General features: G+C 39.1%; 2 protein-coding genes across 2 annotated transcripts; one reads left to right on the top strand and one right to left on the bottom strand.

The window, feature by feature from the left end:
• Positions 1-31: 31 nt before the first annotated feature.
• On the bottom strand, positions 32-7,884 carry LOC114138976 (endonuclease domain-containing 1 protein-like). The gene is made up of 3 exons (XM_028008555.1): positions 7,749-7,884; positions 1,926-2,232; positions 32-1,068 (listed from the first exon to the last, which is right to left on the bottom strand). Exons 1-3 carry the CDS (start codon positions 7,781-7,783, stop codon positions 439-441), a joined length of 972 nt encoding a protein of 323 aa, XP_027864356.1. The 5' UTR covers positions 7,784-7,884; the 3' UTR covers positions 32-438.
• Positions 7,885-8,129: 245 nt separating this feature from the next.
• LOC114138971 (zinc-binding protein A33-like) lies at positions 8,130-15,190 on the top strand. The gene is made up of 6 exons (XM_028008550.1): positions 8,130-9,475; positions 9,961-10,056; positions 11,418-11,651; positions 11,764-11,786; positions 12,223-12,338; positions 13,181-15,190. The coding sequence occupies exons 1-6, from the start codon at positions 8,957-8,959 to the stop codon at positions 13,744-13,746; spliced, it is 1,554 nt and encodes a 517-aa protein (XP_027864351.1). The 5' UTR covers positions 8,130-8,956; the 3' UTR covers positions 13,747-15,190.
• Positions 15,191-18,948: the final 3,758 nt, after the last annotated feature.

Below are 18,948 nucleotides of genomic sequence, written 5' to 3'. Positions count from 1 at the left end.
ATACATGGAGCATCCGGTCTGGTGCCTGTCTTGTCATAAAGAAGTCAACATAAAGTGGTGTAAGGCAATTCAAGTTTATTGATGTTGCACTTTTATTTAATGAAACATTGTTTTAAAACAGAGAATAATTTATTGAAGAAAAAAAAAACAACATAAAACATGAAGTCCAGATGACATAAACTTGACTTTTTGCCAAGTCTATTGTTATAATAAATAGCCTGAAAGGTTTATGGTTATTCCTCTACTATTTATTTTAACGTAACTTGGACCCCGAATTAAAAAATAAATAACAAATTTATTTTGACTACAATTACAACATTTTCAAAATTATTTTCTTCAAAGATGGGGTTTGTTGGAAAAACGCTGGATTTATGAAATGCATTACTAAAAATGTTTACAAAGTGGCATGAATGATCTCAACAGCAAGTGATAAAACCCTTATATAGAGGATTTTATATAAGTGTTTTGACAGTTTCCATCAAACAGGGTGACAGAAACATTTAGCCTCCGAGACAGGATGCCCTCCAAAGTCTCCAAGGTCATCTGCTTCACATCATAGCCTCGTAGAGAAGGCCTCACTTTATTATTAACAGGCACAATCTCCTGTCCGCTGCTGGGATCATTTCTTCCCACTGCAGCATATGAAGGAAAGAGCTGCTTCATCCCCGTGAGGAGGTTCGTTTTGAATACGGGGCAGCAGTAAGCAGACCACATGTACTCAGGAACAGACACTCTGTTATTGACCCAGTGCGTCTCTGATTCGTAAGGCATGACACCAGTGATTACGTACATTGGCCCGATGCAGAATTTTTTGTACCTCTCCAACACCTCGTTCTCCAGCATGTTCCATGTGCCAGAGTTGGAGCCGATCTGCTGAGGCACTATGTTTGTCAGAGTAAAAGTGGACTCTCTGTCTTCCATCGTCCTCTGGTGCAAACTGGGACAGAGGTGACCTCTGGAGAAGCCGGAGTTCCTGTAGTCTTGGTGGACCGCTTGGCTTTCAACCACATTCTGATCAACGATTTCATTAAAATGTCTCATTTCAGGACAGGCACGGGAAAACGCCAACTGAAAAAAGAACACCAATGATTTAATGATTAATTCAATTAATTATTTGATTCATTTTACAAACTACATGTTTTGTAGTTTGTAACACTGTCCATACACCCTACCCTGCCCAGGCTGGATTCCTGACCCCTGTGAACCTCCCATTCCTGACCTACCAGTGTGACCACAACCTGTGGAGCCCCTTCTACACCACCATTTTTGTAATAAAACGATTGGTGAACCGAACACTTGTTTTGGCTGCGTTTTGAGTTCTGGCTGATTTTGCTTTAAAGTTACATCATTACAAAATAACTGATTCAAGTAAAATAAAAACTAATTTCCAAAACTACTACCTTCAGTAAATAATGTGTTAGAACAGTGCAAAGTAGTTCTTCTGACAAAATCTACTACTTGGTCTCCAAATGACACAAAAGGTTTAACAGATACAAAATAATATCAAAACAACAAAGTGTGCTGTAAAACCAAAAGTTTTAACATTTCAGCTAATTTCATTTGTTCATCCTTGAAGTAACTCAAGATCAGTAGAGTACCCACAAGTCAAAGTAGCATTGCTTCAAAATATAAAATACTAATAGTTTTTCAAACTGTTACCTGTATAAGCCTGAGTAAGTTCTGCTAGTTAAGAACTCAGTTACCTTTCTTATGATTTAAATCTTAGACTTAGACTTAGACTTAGACTGACTTTATTATCATTTTGCATGGGTGTATACAGAACGAAATTTCGTTGCATACGGCTCAGAACAATGTTTTGAGGTTCCACAACATTTATAAACAGCAGCATTCATAATATTTTACTGAATATTTTTTAAGAATAAAGGACTGCTTCTTTAAAGTACAGTCTTACTTATTTTACCTACCTGTGGTTCATACATCCAACCGCTTTTCGGCCACCTCCCGTCCGCAGGACTCAGTTTGTAGGCAGAGAACAAAGGAGCCCGATGCTGACGGCGATACAGGCTGGCAAAGCGATATCTGTCCTTGTAGCGCTGGCATATTGGCTGATACTCTGCTTTCTTAAGACCCCTTGGAGGAGTTCTGTTGTAGAAGAAGTCAAGGCACTGACAGAAGTTGTTGCTGACCTCTCCGACAGTCAGACCACCAAACCAGGGCAGGAGGAAGAGCAGGGCTGCTGTGCAGGACGTCAGGGAGTTCCTCTGAGACATTCTGTGGAACAAACAGGTCAAATGAGATGAATCTGTTGAAGGGAGATGGAAGATCTGCTGATACGTTTCCTCTTCAAAAGCTTTAAAATGATGTTTCTCTCAGACAGGGGCTATATATAGAGCTGAAACCTTGATGATTACATTTTGAACAACACCTATTTTGACCTGTGGACCTATGTCATTTCAAAACCAACTGTCGGAGCAGAAATCGCTGATTAGTCATTTATAGAAAATAGATTGCTTCTCAAGAAATAGTTTTGTCTAGTCAAGAGTGTGTGAAGAAACACAATGCTGTGTTGTTTAATCATGAGAACAAGATTAAACAAAAATGTGGTTATAACCAGAGGAACTGACAGCTCAGTTTCTGTTTTTATATTAACAGCTGAAAAGCTGTTTTCACAGAGGTGAAAAGACAGAAGACGTTGCTGTCTTGTTTTAGTCTATTTCATCTGAAGGTTTTAATGGCATGAATATTCAAAGCTAACTTTGAACAATTAGAGAAATGAAATATGTATGATGAGTTTTTTAAGACCTTGCTGGGACATTCTTTAATCCTAAAAATTTTCTTCAGGTGACAGAAGGCTGACTTTGTAGTTGCTTTATGTGTCTTTGAGGGTTCAGGTCTGAGTCCATCACTGCACCCAGATTTTGGGCCTGATCTCTATGTTTCCAGCTGTAATAACCGAAACTGTGTATTGACCCCACATGGTTTCTCTTAAGATAATAACTTCAGTTTTGTTTCTGATCAGCTGGAGAAATTATGTCACATACAGGCATTGATTTCTTCTACGCATTTGTTCAATGCTTGGATGGGTTCAAAGTCACCTGGTGACATCATAATGTAGAGCTGAATATCATCTGCATAGTTGTGGTAGCTAATAACTTATTACATGTTAAACTCTGAACTAGCATGTACATATTAAATAGTAGTGGTCCCAGTATTGAACAGTGGGTTACCCCATGAGATTTTTTCCTCAACTCCAGTGAGAAGTTTCCTATTGACACGAAGAAGTCCTTGTTCATAAGATTTGAACCAGTCAAGTTCGGTACCAGAGTCTGACCCAGCTCCCCGTTTCTTCACCAAGAGACACCAATAAAGTGGATAGTGAATATGTGATATTGTGCTATTTAATTAAAGCATAAATAGAGGTTGGATGATATAAGCATTTCTTATCAGCCCTTGATAATTATTGATTAGATTTTTATTTTGTTAGATTTTGTTGTTGAAGTAGCTGAAATATTACCAAACTGGGGATTTGTCCTTTCCTGTTTCCCATTGAGCTGTTGCTGCCATCCTTGGAAATTTGGGTAATAAACAATAAATTTTCGAATTATGTGCTCCTCTTTCCTTCCCAGAAGTAAAAATAGATGCAAGTTAATTTTCTTATGTGAGATTTAAAAAAAAATTTACTCAATATATAATCACTGCTTGTGTTTTTAATTTTCCTCTCTGTGAGGAAAATTAAAAGATCACATATTAAACATGATTAACTTAGATGAAAAAGATAATAATCTTATATTTTCTTTTGGTCCTGTGGGGCCAAAAAAAACAACTATTTACTGCAGAAGTGTGAAGCAATCTTCTCTGTACAGTAGCTTTCACAAGCTGCGGGGGTGCTTTGACTTTGTCAGCAGTAGCAGCACTGCTTCAGCGTATCACACCTTTACAGGAATTGCAGAATTTCTTATCAGTTATATGAAACATCGTGACACAATGACACAATTCAGTGGGTCAGTTGTTTTGGTTTCTCTTTTGGTATTTCACACATTTGTGTTTTATTATAATCCATATTTCACAGAAACTACGACAGAACAGTCAACTACGAGAAGTTTGTAATTACAGCTTTCAAATAACAGTTGATCTTTGACATTATATTTTTTCATTTATAAAGAAACTCAATGTTTCTGTTTCCAAGATTGCAAACATTGAGACGTGTTAATTATCAAACCTTATCAAACACGCTGTTTTGAAGCCAAAAAACCCTCAGAAACATACAGGGCTAACCCGGAGAATTGACTCATTTAAAGTTAAAACTCAGTTTCACACAAATACAAATTCTAGCATAAATGTTTGGTCTTTGAACTGGACCATTCAACAACCAAGCTATTTTTTATTAGCAGCTCTGTAAATCTTTTTGATAAACATTACATCACCAAGGAAACTTACCTTTATCTTGTTTTTTTCTACCTTATCTTTCTTGCAGGAAAGATAAGGTAGAAAAGAGAGCAATTCAAAATTGATGACACGGTGGAATAACTTCAGACAACTTTAATTGGACCAATACAATTAAAGTTGAAAGAGAAAAGAGAGCAATTTCTTTTTTCTCTTTGTCCATAAAAATAATGATTTCTACATACATTATAAAATATATTTTATTGTTTTAAGTATTATTGTTGCTGTTTTTGTTAATATAATCACAAAGAAATCACACACACACACAAAAAATCAGCTCCACTTAGGGACCCTAGCGACTTCGGGGTCCTAACAGCCGCTTAGTTTGCTTTGCCTTGGGCCGGTCCTGCACACTAGCTTCCACTTCAGTGGTCTGTGTGCATTTATTATAAAAATCCACAAGAAACACAAGAAAATGGCTTTTAGATAGATACCACTATAGTGACCGCTATGCATGAAAGGGTTAAGAAAACATTTTCCCATTGCATCGCAGATGCATCTCTGAATAGAAATTAACTTTTTGTTTCTGCTTTTAAATACTGATATGTAAAACCTACTTTTGGTAGTTTAATTATTTTCATTATACTTTCTATAGTAAAGTTCTGCATTTTCTGCTCATTCTTCACATTTTATGTCAAACTCTGATCTGTTTTACTCATCTAGTTCAGTTGTTCTGGTTTGTTACTGGGTCGCTCTAGTTTTATATGAATGGAAGAGCTAATTTAAAGATTATTTAAGAGTCTTGAAAGATATATTCAAAAACTTTACCTTTGTAGTCTTACCCAGGTTCAGTATTAATGTTTTATTTGATGCAGCACAAAAACAAAACAAAGTTTGCCAAAGGGTTGCTGCTTGTAGAATGCGTCATCGCCATCTAGTGGTTAATCAGTCGAATTAGACTTGACACCATTATTCATAACGGGGTCAAGGTTGCTGTTCAGCAAGGGTGTTGTGTTGCACTTTGTGTTGCAAGTTGGTGGGGACAAAGAGCAGCAGGGTCATGGGGGCGAGGTTATGGTGCTGATGCTCCAAAAGTCACTGGAAGGCCTTTTCTTTTCTAGTGCTAAGAATAAAGCCAAAACTTACATGTGAATGCCAGACAGTCTTATTCAATAAATTATGATATGATGTGTCTTTAATATAGCAAATAATAAAGACGCAAAATCTTTTTTGGGTCTGGTTGGGGCAGTTGGCGAATAGAGTGACCATCGATATGACTGGATTCTATAAAATGTGGCTTAAAGCTGAGATGCTGATGTTTGGATATGTCAAAATATATATTCTCTCTGCTAATAAATCTATAGTTTGGTTTCTGTCAGTTCTAGAAACAAGAGAGAACACAGCAAATTTCTCTTAATAATGGCGCATAATTTAATTTTACTTAATAGGAGCCATGATTTAAAATTTAATCAACTTTGGCTCTTATATGCTTTATGAAATATTTCATCCTATTTGATGATTGCTCTGAATAATCGCTACGTTCTGCGAACAAATGATCCAATTTGTCCAGGGGGAAACATGTAGAAAAACAGTTGGTTATATTATATATATATTTTTTTCTCTCAGTCTGTCAGCTTAACGTCACACGCAGACTCGTTGCCATGGTAACCAGTAAACAACAGCCCCGGAAGCGAAGAGCAAAGATTGCGTTCAAATACATCAGGAATTAACACACACACACACACACACACAAAAACACCCACAAAAACATTTACCACACAAAAACGGACGATCAAATACCAAACAGAACATTCTGTTTGGTGCAGATTTGTGTTTCTGAATTTCCATTTTGCGATCATTAGGAAGTGATCGCCTGAACACCGGCGGTGGTTGATTAGCCATCTTAAACACCTTCTGATTATCTGTAAAGGAAATGTATGTGAGTCAGAGGTGGGGACTCGAGTCACATGACTTGGACTCGAGTCAGACTCGAGTCGTTAAAATCACGACTTGAGACTTGACTTGAAAAAATGCTCAAAGACTCGGACTTGACTTTGACTTTCATGCCATTGACTTGGGACTTGACTCGACTTGAAGCTGTTTACTTGAAAAGACTTGATATTTTTTACTCAAAGTCTTAAAATTTAAAACACATTATTTATAAAGTGGCGTCATTAATTAATTTCACTCATTCCGTATCAATATGCGCAGACCGTCACTATGGTTTTCCTCTCTCCTTATGTATGTATGTGTACGTAGCTGCAGCACAACCAATCAAATTAACAGGATTTGGACGTTTAAAAAAACGCGGCAAAGCTGCAGAGCTCAGGGAACGAAATACGAAATAACCGCTCGAATATGCTTCCGCGAGTAATTTCTTTTGGCTACGTAGGTTATGAACTTTCGACTAAAAAACGAACTGCAACTTGTAAAACATGCAAGATGAGAATATCGGATGGAGATGCCACGACGTCCAACTTTGTCCGGCATTTGAAGCTTCACAAAGATCGGTAGGTGGCACTTTTCTTTTGCTGTAAGATAGCTGACTTTAGCTAACTTCGTGTTAGCATGTGTACTCCGGGTTAAATTGGTGATTATTTACCATAAATCCGGTCCTTCAAATGCCTCCACAAATAATGTGCACCGTGTTAGCTCAGGAAGCCGGTGGATAGTGAGCGGGGCTCCGGAACAGAAAGCAGATTCTGGACCTGAACACAGGGAACAGAGTCTCTCTGTCCCATCATGATGATGAGCCGGGTCTAGTATCATCTAAGGATGGTTGGTGTATTTGAAGACATCTACGTTGGGAAATTATATTGACAATATATTGTTTTGACAGGTCAGAGAAAAGAGGAAAAAACTGCTGTTATGGTTCTTTGTATTGTGCTGTGGAAATGTCAGCATTTGTCTTTTTTTATTGAATATCAAGTTTAACAGAACTGGGCAATAAAGTGGTCCAATTTAAAAATGTTTTTTATACTTTGTGTTCAGCTACACATGTTCTATCATTTGAGATAAATACATATTTTAAAACGAACAAATGGTCTATTATTTGAATTTTATGTATAATTGCAAATAAAATAAAATAAAAACGACTCGAAATGACTTGAAATTAAAGGTTCCTGACTTGAGACTTGACTCGACTTTTGCCAGTCTTTACTTGAGACTTGACTCGACTTTTGCCTGTCTTTACTTGAGACTTGACTCGGACTTGAGGACAAAGACTTGAGACTTGCAACACAGTGACTTGGTCACACCTCTGATGTGAGTCGCCTTATTTTTGAGTTAATTGAACCGAAATACTCCGAAGTGCAAAGCAAGAGTACATGCTAAGTTAAGCTAGCATAACTAGCCTACTCTCCATTTTCTTTATATATATTTTTTAATGAAAGCTTTTTACTGACCTGTGAAATGTGATTCCTTTGCTTGATTGTGACATTTCCCCGACCACCGATATCCCTGAATATTATTCATGTGGCTCATTGCCACGGCACGCACAGTGAGTCACGTGATGTCCAATCCACCAGATCGCTGAGAGGACTTGCCATTTACGTTTTACAACGGAATTTTAAAAATCATTAACTAACTGTTAATGCTTTGAATACAACAAATGCGGTCTTGTCCGAGACCATCAATAAATGGTCTCGGCACCTACAACACTGTCATTCGACACTGTCCACCTCTGCTAAAGAGAGAGAAATAGACTTTATTGGTCATTCGACTGCACATTTACAATGTAAACATTGAGCAAACATTTGTCACAATACTCCAAATAAATGATGAATAAAAACTAGTTTTAAAAAGTAGGCATTTAGATATATATATACAATAAAAAGATTAAAGGAAGTGCCCTGACCCTGGCAGCATGAGGGATGAAGCTGCTGAACCTTTTGCCAGAAAGCAGCCGAGAGAAGAAGAAAAACATGATGATGATTTACTGCAATCCTTCCTGTTGAATCCAGGAGACATGCAGGGCAAAGTTCATTTGGTTGACCTTAAAAGCAATAACTGATAATTGGTCATTATTTGCTGATATGAAGTTGTGAACAAACTGAGCTCAAAATCAAGGAAAAGATGAAAGATGGTATGTTAAGACAACAATCAAAAAATATTTGTCTTTGTACTTTAACAATGCATACTAGCCAATTATTTTACATATTAAATAATAATTAAAAAAAAACGGTATACTCTTTTAATTCAGCTGTGGTGAAAACATCAAATCAAACTGAACAGTAATCCAAGTTTTAATAAAAGGTTTAGATTTATAGTCTGTGTTAAAATTCAAGGATTTATGGGAGGCCCCTCACGGGCTAATATATACTTGTTCGCTCATGCCTTGGGCCGGCTGTGTCTTGATCTTCTTGGCTTAGACATTTCTTTTCAGTTTGTCTTTACCTTTTTCATCTTTCTTAGAAATCCTCTCTAACCGCTGTGGGCTACAGTCGTGCGCCTCGTGATTAAACCTGCCCATTGCGCAGCAGCTCTGAGCCTGCTTCAGCACGCCTTCCGTCCTCTTCTTCCGCCACTCCCTTTCTCAGCTAAAACGGAAGATTAGTCTGGTCTCCGCTTGCCACAGAGTTTCTCTTCGGGAAAACTATGAGCGCGGCGGAGAATGGCGGAGTCCAGCGCGCTTGAGGAGCTGCAGTCGGAGCTCACCTGCCCGGTGTGTCTGGAGCTGTTCCGCGATCCGGTGATCCTCGAGTGCGGACACCACTTCTGCCAGGTGTGCATCATCCAGTGCTGGGAAGCGAAGGCGGACGAGCTTTCCAGCTGTCCGAAGTGTAGGAAGTCGTGTGCGCGCAAACTGCGGCCCAACTCGCTGCTGTGCAACGTAGTGGACAGTGTGCGCAGAGCCCGGGTTATGGACGCAGCCGCGGGGACGCCTGAGTGGCACCCCGAGGGGTCCCTGGAGATGCCCGAGGAACGAGAGTCGGGCTCCAGCATGAGCAGCGTGGTCTCCTCTATCGGGCACTGTTCTCACCTGGTGCTGGACATGTGTGAGGAGCATGAGGAGAAGCTCAAGCTGTACTGTGAGGACGACCAGCTGCCCATCTGCCTGGTGTGCGGGATGTCCCGGGACCACAAGACCCACAACGTCATCCCGATCACAGAGGCCTTTGAAAACTACAGGGTAGGCCTTTCTCCGTTTTTTTCCCCTGCCCACATCCTCCCCAGAGCAAAATGGCACCATGGGGCTTTAACTAAGCATCATGACAACTGCATAAGCAAGATGAAACACAGAGATCCAGTCAGGAAGTGCTTTACTGGCTGGTCTGTAGTTTTAACAGAGCGAGTGCAGCATGGCAGATTGGTTTTGAAAGCACACTCCCTGTTTGTCCAGACGACATATCTTTCTGGAATTCAGCAAACCCCTGTGAACTTTTCCAACTCTCCTGGAAACACAATCCTTTTTGTGTGTCTCTGTTTATTTTTTTCTGGTGCTAAAACATATTTTTTGTACATCGCAATGCTCAGCTGAGGTGTGTGAGGCATCATATGAGTCCAATTCGAGTTTGGATGCTCTCTGTGCAAAACGCAGATTGGATTACCTTTCAATAATCAAGTTTGTCTCTCTGGCTTCTTAACAATATTTCTCTTATATTTCTGTCCAAACAGGATAAGCTGGCTGTGGCTTTGGAGAAAGTTCAGCTGCAAACAGAGGAGGCCACATTCTTCCAGAAACAGGCCAATGATAAGATTCTACTCATTAAGGTACTAAAGCTGCTCTTTTCTATTAACCTTACAACCAGACTGCCTGGTCAGAGATTTTTCCAGGGAGTTTGGGGACATCCACCTGCGTTCCTGCTCCTTCACCTGTTGGTCAGACCAGACTGGGGGATGACTGATGGTGACAGTCATCAGTCTGTCATAACATAACAAGTTGTTACCTGGCCTTGCTTGAACGTGATGACTCTCATGCCGAGGTCCAACCTTAAATGCACCATCAGAGAAGTAGTGGCAAGTCTGTGTTTGTCTTCCTCACACCCTCTGTATTCACGCACGCAGAAATGTTCACAATGTGCAAATACGCAGAGGGAGACGGCGAGTCTGTGTGTGCTAAACTGAGTTATGTGAGTTTTACTGCGTGGGGTTGTTTCTGCAGCAGTAGATAGTTTTACAAACTGTTTTCTCTTCCTGTCTCTGCTGTCTGTTTGACCTACTTTATGTGCACATTCACAGATTTTCACTTCTTGGTTTCTGTCACTATGGCAGGATGTGGATGAGCAAAACGGAACGGAAGCTAGTATGTGTTTCTGCCTCCTCCTGCAGGTTTCTGTTTCTGGCTGTTACTTTTCAGTAACAGAAGCACATGACTGACGAGCCTCTGACAGGAATAACAAACACTTAGTGCAATGTTTGGGTTTTAACAGTTTGATTTTACACCTGATTGCTTTTTCAATGAATTGCACTGACACTTTGATTCCAATAGATGAGTTATACTTTTGATTTCTTTTAATTATGCTGTTTATGTACAGCTGGTTAGTGGAAGAAAACTGAACTAGATACCATATTTGCTATAATAGCTACATAATGTAGTGAAAACAATTAAAATATGCTTTTGGTTGTTTTCTTTAGATGCAATTCTGACCCATATTTCTGCTGCATTTGTATTAAATTGTTTTTGTTAAACTGGATGAAATTTTAAAAGATGACAAGGAAAACTTTTTTTTTTTTTTTTTACCTTTTCTGGCCTTTTCTTTCATACATTTAGCAACAGACATGCCAAAACTTCATGTTGACATGAGTAACTCTATACATTTTGTTATGGAAAACTGTTTGTAATCCTGAAATTTGTAATAGTGAAAATGAGAACAACAGAAAACATCAAGTTTTAAAGACTGAGTTAAATATCACATAACATTTTTGCTGCACAATTCACACGAAAGAGCTTTACTTTTAAAGAAAAATTGTGCTTTTAATCATCTTTCTGGACAGTTTTTAAAAAAAATTTATTTATTCCTTTTTGGATTAAAAACAAAGCTTTACTCAAATAGATTTGTCCAGAAACGTTCTTAGTTTCCCGATGAAACTCGCGTCTCTGCTCTGTGACCACAGTCTTCGATGTGATTCAGGGGCAAGCAGGAGACCTGGAGGAGCTGGTTACCGCTGAGTTTGGCCGTCTGAGGGAGTTCCTGCTTCACGAAGAGGAGAGCATGAAGGAGAAGCTGCAGAAGGAGAAAGAAGAGAAGCTCAACCAGCTGGAGGAGGCTCTGACGCGGGCCACAGAGCAAATCAGCCAGCTGGAAACCACGGCAGAAAAACTTCGCCTCAAACTGAGAGAGCAGGAAAATCCAGAACAACTCAAGGTGAGCAGATAGAGGACCGAAGAGAAGTTTGATTATGATTAATGCCAAAGATTGTATCAGTCTTCAGGTTTCGACACGGTGTTTTGTAACAACCGGTTCTGTTCTTTTTCAGGGAATCAAAGATTTCATTGGAGGGTGGGTATTCCTTTCATCTTAACCAAAACATTTCAACATCACTGATGTAAGACAGAATTATAGGTCACATCTTCTTTACCTCCATGTGACCGTTGTCCTGATGAATGTCACAAGGTAATGGCGTAATGTTTTGTAATCACCCGTAAGTCGAGCGGTAACAGGATGTCAGGGCATGATTGTGGTCGTGTGACTCAGCGCCGTCACAGATGAGTAGCAGCAGGCAGAAGGACCTAATCTAAGGGTCTTTATGGAAATGTGTTGAGCCAAAGGTAAATGTGAAGCAATAAGGTTACAGGTCTTGAGCTCTATTTTATCAGTAACTGATGTTATATTTAATAAAGTATGTATGCACGTCATAAAACGAAAAAAAAAAAGATTTCTAAAGTCAGCAGTGTGGTTTTTATCAACACTATGTTGTACCTTTTTCCTCTTCTAGGACTGAGAGTTTGTTTGAGCGCCCCCCAGAGGTCAGTGTGGATCTGAAGTCAGGAGAATATCTGGGACCCCTGCAGTACAGGGCCTGGAGGAAGATGAGCTCCATCTTTCAGCCAGGTATGAACTTCTGTCTGTCTGTGCTCCATAGACAGCGCATATAGTGAAGGAATCCCATTTGAAATAAAAAAATAAGTTTATTTGTTGTGCCTTGCAAAAACAATCATATCCCTGACATTTTTTTTTCAAAATAAACTCAACATATGTTAGTTTGTTTTATTGGGATTTTATGTGATGGACCAACATTAGGGGTTTCTGAATTGAAATAAAAGAAACATGTTTTAGTTTTTTTATACCAATAAAAATCTGAAAAGTGTGTTGCACATATTGAATACATTCTAAATATTCTGAATTTAAAACATCTCTGAGTTCTTCAATCCATTATCTGAAAATAAAGAGTTGCACCACAAACCACCAAAACAAATTTTGCTACTTCCCTCCTAAAATTATAGAGGCAGGAAGAAAGTTTTAGGTCAAATCTTAGTCATGTGTGTTTAATCAAACCGAGAATCTGTGGCAAGATTTGAAAGTTGATGTTTTCAGACACTTTTCAAAGATGAATGGGGAATATTTTCAGTTTCAATGTATGAAGCTGGTAGAGACAAACCTAAAATGTGGTTCTACAAAGTTTTGAATTCATAGGGTTGAAAACAAATACATGTCATTAATTTTATATGTTTTATTTGTAAAATTTATTCTGATCCGTGTTTCTGGAGCTCTCATTTGGTGGAGAAACTCAGTGGATCCTTTAAAAGACTTTTGCATTTCTCTCTGCGTTGTTACAAATGATGCTGAGTATTATCTCATTTCTTTGCGGTTGTTGAATTAAAGATTTTATGGTCCGGTTTCTTCTCTGTATTTACACCACAAACCACCAATCTTTCTCTCCTGTGTCCTCCCAGCTGTCTCAGCGGTGACCCTTGACCCAGACACAGCCTACCCCTGCCTGTGGGTGTCTCCTTGTCGCACCAGCGTCCAGGTGGGGAGAATCCAATCAAACCTTCCCAACAATCCGGAGCGCTTCACCCGCTACAACATCGTGCTTGGCTCTGAAGCGTATTCCTCAGGCAGACATTACTGGGAGGTGGAGGTGGGCAACAAGAAAGCGTGGGGTCTGGGCGTAGCCAAAGCCTCCGTCAACAGGAAGGATGAGATCAGCCTTTGCCCAGACGACGGCTTCTGGACTCTGGTCCGTCGATACAAAAACGACGGCACCAGCGAGTACGAAGCGTGCACCGATGCAGACGACACCTTAATATTTCCCTCCAAACCCCCCAAGAGGGTGGGGGTCTATCTGGACTATGGAAGAGGCGAGGTGTCTTTTTATGATGCTGCAGAGATGAGCCACCTCTTCACCTTCTACAATGCAGACTTTAAAGAAGCCGTGTTCCCTTACTTTAACCCCTGGCCAATCATCAACGGTCAGAACAGAGAGCCTCTCACCATCGTAACGCCACAGTGGGGTTAGACGCAGGAGATTCCTGCTATGGACCGTTATGGACTCGTCTCATGATCATTCACATGTCTGAATGACAAAGAACTCCTGTCTGCATGACCCTGACCTTGTTCAGCAATTAAACTCCTGAATGACTGGAGAGGAAACCAAAAATGAACATAAATGGCACTTTAGCACCAAACGGACTCCATGCAAAGATCTAATTCAGTCACTGAGGTGCTGGCTTAACAAATAGGATCTGATTAGCTAAAACATGATCTGAACTCTGCAGATTCATGGTTGTTTGTCTAATTTAGCGTAGCGTTACTTTAGACAGGGGACAAAGTCAGCTGATGTCAGTGACACCCAGTGCAAACTGCATTAGGCAGTTTGAAACACCAGCTGCGATAGACAAAACCCATTCCTGCACTTTTGAATTCTTTTTTAGCCTTCCTTTCTGTGCTGCCTTTTCTACAAACTGTTTTATACTAACACCTCACTTCATGGTGTTTCTGTCTTTGTTTTTACAATATCTGGTGTGTCATGTACACTTTTCCTGTTTAGGACCCGCATCGGTTCTGCCTCACGTAGAAATACATGCAGAACAGAGTGGAACTTCGCCTGCACATGCAAATAAATAAAACACACAGCCGACACAGTTTATCTTTTTAAACAAATCCCCCAAATAGGATTGACTTACTTATTTTGAGTCCTGCATAACTGGGTCACCGTTGCTGAAAAATACACAAAAATACAAATACGCTGCCTTTTTTGTCAGAACAAAACTTGCTTCTTCTTTTTCTATAGATTTAGGTTTTTGGTAGGATCAACTGTTTTGTTCATTTTCTGACTGAGTAGCTAAAACCTGACTGTAGAAACCATGGACTAAATTTATTCATGTGTGTGCGAATGGATCAACAATATTTGTCGCCTGAAAAACAATTATTTTCTGAGGGTAATTGCTTAAAATTTGGATTGAATTCTTTTAAAATATTTCTTTAAATTTCACCTTAAATTTTTGACACAAAAATATTAAATATTTAATATTATAGGACTCTTTAATTTTTTAAAATCCAGTTTGGTTTTTATGAGCAAAGTTTTAGATTTTTAGGATGTAGCAGTCATATGATGTACAACTGTCACCATCTTACATTTGACCAACACTTATCTCCTAACAACATTTAATTAAATTTGACTTGTTTAGAGGCTCTACAAATTAACTGTGTGTATTAATATTGTTGTGAGGTTGTAAATTGGTCATAAAATTTACATTTGAGTTTGTTATTACTTCTTCCACTAGAGGGCAGCCAAAATTAACACCATTGGATGCAGCATTTTGTTTAAAGAGCTTTCTGTATTTGAGTTTTAGAGCGCATGCATAGAATTAAAAAGTGATTTTTTTTTTCTGTTAGTTTTCTTCCTTGTTATATATGTGAAAAAAAAAAAGACCATTAAGAAGCTTATTACTGTCCATGAAGCACAGTGGTGGTAGTTTTTTTTTTTCTTTTTCTTATTTTGCTGCTTTCAAATCAAGTCCATTCTGAGGAAAAACACCAAAATCTATGTCAATTACATCCTCACAGAGACTCCAAGTTGTGTCAAAATAATGACCCTGAACACATAAAGCATCTCTGCACAGAAGGTAATAGATCTAAATTTCAGGTTCAGAAGTCTTGATGAAAAGTCCAGACTTTAGTCCAACTGGAAGCACGTGAAGCAACCAGTTCAAGAAAGTAAATGCATCAGAACTGCAGCAGTAGCGGCGTGCTTCAGAGAAACGGGCCAAAGTTTCTTGGACTGGACATGACGGCCACATCGACAGAGCAAATGTTCGAGTTAAGCTCTATTACTCTACAGTTTTCTCAAGAATAAGCCTGCGTTTTCATACTTTGAGCTTTCTCGCCTATTATTTTACTATATTCTTAAAAAACATGCAATACTCTGTTGCAGCTTATTCAAAAATATGATAAAATCCTCAGATGTTTTAAAAGCTGAAACACAACCTGACATTAGAGAGCAGAGCTGAGCCATTTTGACTGCAGACCAAAAGTCTCACAAAGAGGTAAAATCTTCCTAGATAAAATAAAACAATTAAGGACAAAACACAGAATTTCCAAATATATTAATAGCATAAAGACAACAAGAGAACAGGGAAATGCAGCTTGAAAGAGGCTGAGCATCACATCAATCATTTGATTAGCTGTCCTGGCTGTGCAGGAGTTTGGTGTTTATTTGTCACAGACACCCAGTGTTCCTTTGTCACTGCCTACTTAAGCAAGGTTAATGAGTTTCTTTGTGCCAACAGAGAAATTCAATAATCTGGGACTACTGTTACAAAGAAATAAGTAATGAGAATTAGTCTGACACAAATAAACTTCTAGGTGCTGTTTATAACCAAACATTAACCTGGGATTTCAAAGGTCAGTGCTGAAGTTAATCTGATCCCACTTGCTTCCTGTCCGGAAAATCGTTGAAACACAAGTATTTAAAATTTGAATATTTGACAAAATGTTGCATTTACTTCATTAGGAAAATGGTTAGATGGACATTCTGTGACTCTCCAGATTACTAATGTATTATTTTATAAAGAGTTGTGGTTTCTTCACTTAATGGTCTTGTCTACATCAAACGCTAACCCTGCAGAAAACCTGCAAAAACAAAAAACAAACAAGGAAAGAAATATTCTGCACCCTTCAGGCGATGTAGTTTCTCAATTAAACTACATCAAGAACTGGAAGTCCATGTTAGTATTGTTTGTTCTGCTGTCCTGCTGATTTCTGCCAGGTGGAGATCTGCTTCTGCAGATTAATGAGAAACCAAAGTCTCTTCTAGCTTTGAGCCCAAATAAATCAATAAATGTTATCTAAAGATTTTTGTTTTTATCTATAATTTGGACATGCCGTTTTGGTATGTTTACAGAAGTTTATTTTCTAATCTCGAATGTGTGCACCCATTTGGAGTTTTATTGTTTTTAAAAGTCACAAAAGTCTTAAAATCTCCTTTAATCTTAGCAATGATTTTATATTATTAAACATGAAGTCAAACAATTAAAATTTCAGATGAATTGTGCTGATAATCATTTGATTAGCTGCCCTGGCTGTGTCTGGTGTTAACTTGTCGCGGACACCAGGAGTTTGTTTGTCTTTGTCCGCTTAATGAAGGTTGATGAGTCTCTTTGTGCCGACTGAGAAACTCGGTATCAGTGACTATTGTCACGGAGAAATAAGGAATGAGAATCATCTTAAATCTCATAGGGAATCTGAGGAGGGAGATAAAAATTAGGGTGATGGCAGAGAGGCCAAAGAGTTGGAGATACAAAATAAAAATGCCAGTGAAAACACAACGCAAAAACCTGCTGAGTAATTATAAGAAGCATTTGACTGACAACTTTATGTTTTCTGTCCCCTTTACAATGATTGAGTAAAATCCAGCACAACCAATTACATCAGGAAGTCAGCTAATTAAAAGACAGACAGAGAAATGATGCTTAATAAACTCAAGTGTCTTCTGAAGCCTTCAAAAGTCAATAAACTGCATCATATAGAGAAGTTTATGTTTGGTCATAAAACTAAACCAGCATGACAGAAGAGGCAAAAACACCAGTAATGAAAGAAAAACACAAGAGGAAATGTTTAAAGTTTTCCACAAATGGAGAAAACCAACACGTCACATCAGTCTGAACACACCATCCTTGCATTTACTTATTCATTTATTTATTACATTGTGGGGCTGCTTTTAAATTTGCCACAGGCTTTGCTTTTATTTTTTATGTTGTATCTTGTGTGGAGGTGTGGTGTTTTGTCCCATGTTGCGTGCCGTTGTCTACCTGGTGATGAATTCAGGTGATAGTTTGTGTAAAAGAATTTCCTCTTTGGGGCAATAACATCTAAAGTCTAAATCTCTTTCAGAATAACAGTAAATTTTTTCACAGTTAATGGAAACATGAATGGAGCCAAATATCCAACGCTGTTTCGCAGAGTAGGCTGGGAAAAGACCAGACCGAAGCCCAAATGATCTGCTGCTGCAGCTGCAAAGGATTGACTCCGAAGGGTGTACACCACACTATTCAGATTTTGATTTTTAAAATAATAAACAATGGGAGAACCTTGATTATCTGTCACAGGGCACCCCAGTGAAATACACCGAGGTTTAGGGTTGTAAAGTGAAAAAACATTTTCAAGGCATATTAAAAAGATATGGAAAAGATATTAATTTATGCTTAAGGCATGTATATGAATAATTTAAAAGGTTTGAAAACTGTTAGACGAGCAGCTGAATGTGCGACTGACAGCAGCGATAATCACTTGATTAGCTGTGCCCTGACTGTGTTTTACCTGTCACAGATACCAACTTGTTCCTTTTTCACCATCTACTTAAGCAAGGTTAATGAGTGAGTTTGTGCCAGCTGGCAAATTCAGCTGGCACAAACTCTGTGACTACTGTTACAGAGAAATAAGTAATGAGAATTAGTCTGACGTCAATAAAACTTATCTGTGCCATCGACCTATACATTAACTATAGAGCGATGATGTGCAACAAGATATTATAATAAGCCAAAACACAATCCTTCACCTCTAAATGACTCTAAATAGCTCAGCTGCTGGTCTTGGAAGCTGTTCGTTTGCAGATTCAGATGAAAATAGACTAATATAGAGGAGAAATTAACAAAAGTCCTTTCACTTTATCACGGCTCATCTGCTCCTATATTACGACCCACTGTTTCAAAGCCGGGCTGCACAGTGGCGCAGTTGGTAGCACTGTTGCCTTGCAGCAAGAAGGTCCTGGGTTCGATTCCCGGCCGGGGTCTTTCTGCATGGAGTTTGCATGTTCTCCCTGTGCATGCGTGGGTTCTCTCCGGGTACTCCGGCTTCCTCCCACAGTCCAAAAACATGACTGTCAGGTCAATTGGTTTCTCTAAATTCTCCCTAGGTGTGAGTGTGTGTGTGCATGGTTGTTTGTCCTGTATGTCTCTGTGTTGCCCTGCGACAGACTGGCGACCTGTCCGGGGTGTACCCCGCCTCTCGCCCGGAACGTAGCTGGAGATAGGCACCAGCAACCCTCCCGACCCCATTAGGGACAAGGGTGCACGGAAAATGGATGGATGGATGGATGTTTCAAAGCCTCAGCCAGGTAATGGATCTTCTTCCTTGGGACTCAGTCCATGACCCTTTTATCAATAACCAATGAGAAAAGGGGGCTAAAAGGGGCAAGAAGGCAGCTGGGAGACGGAGTCAA

Source organism: Xiphophorus couchianus, chromosome 23, assembly GCF_001444195.1.
Source record: "Xiphophorus couchianus chromosome 23, X_couchianus-1.0, whole genome shotgun sequence".
Taxonomy (NCBI): Eukaryota; Metazoa; Chordata; class Actinopteri; order Cyprinodontiformes; family Poeciliidae; genus Xiphophorus; species Xiphophorus couchianus.
The sequence above is the reverse complement of the archived record's forward strand: the minus strand, read 5'-3'. Positions and strand labels throughout refer to the sequence as shown.

Coding starts and splice junctions, on each gene's coding strand:
- LOC114138971 (XM_028008550.1), top strand. CDS start 8,957: ATGGCGGAGTCCAGCGCGCTTGAGGAGCTGCAGTCGGAGCTCACCTGC. Junction 9,476..9,960: donor AGGCCTTTGAAAACTACAGG/GTAGGCCTTTCT, acceptor CTGTCCAAACAG/GATAAGCTGGCTGTGGCTTT. Junction 12,339..13,180: donor GAGCTCCATCTTTCAGCCAG/GTATGAACTTCT, acceptor GTGTCCTCCCAG/CTGTCTCAGCGGTGACCCTT.
- LOC114138976 (XM_028008555.1), bottom strand. CDS start 7,783: ATGTCACAATCAAGCAAAGGAATCACATTTCACAG. Junction 2,233..7,748: donor AAAGGAATCACATTTCACAG/GTCAGTAAAAAG, acceptor TTTGTTCCACAG/AATGTCTCAGAGGAACTCCC. Junction 1,069..1,925: donor GTTGGATGTATGAACCACAG/GTAGGTAAAATA, acceptor TTCTTTTTTCAG/TTGGCGTTTTCCCGTGCCTG.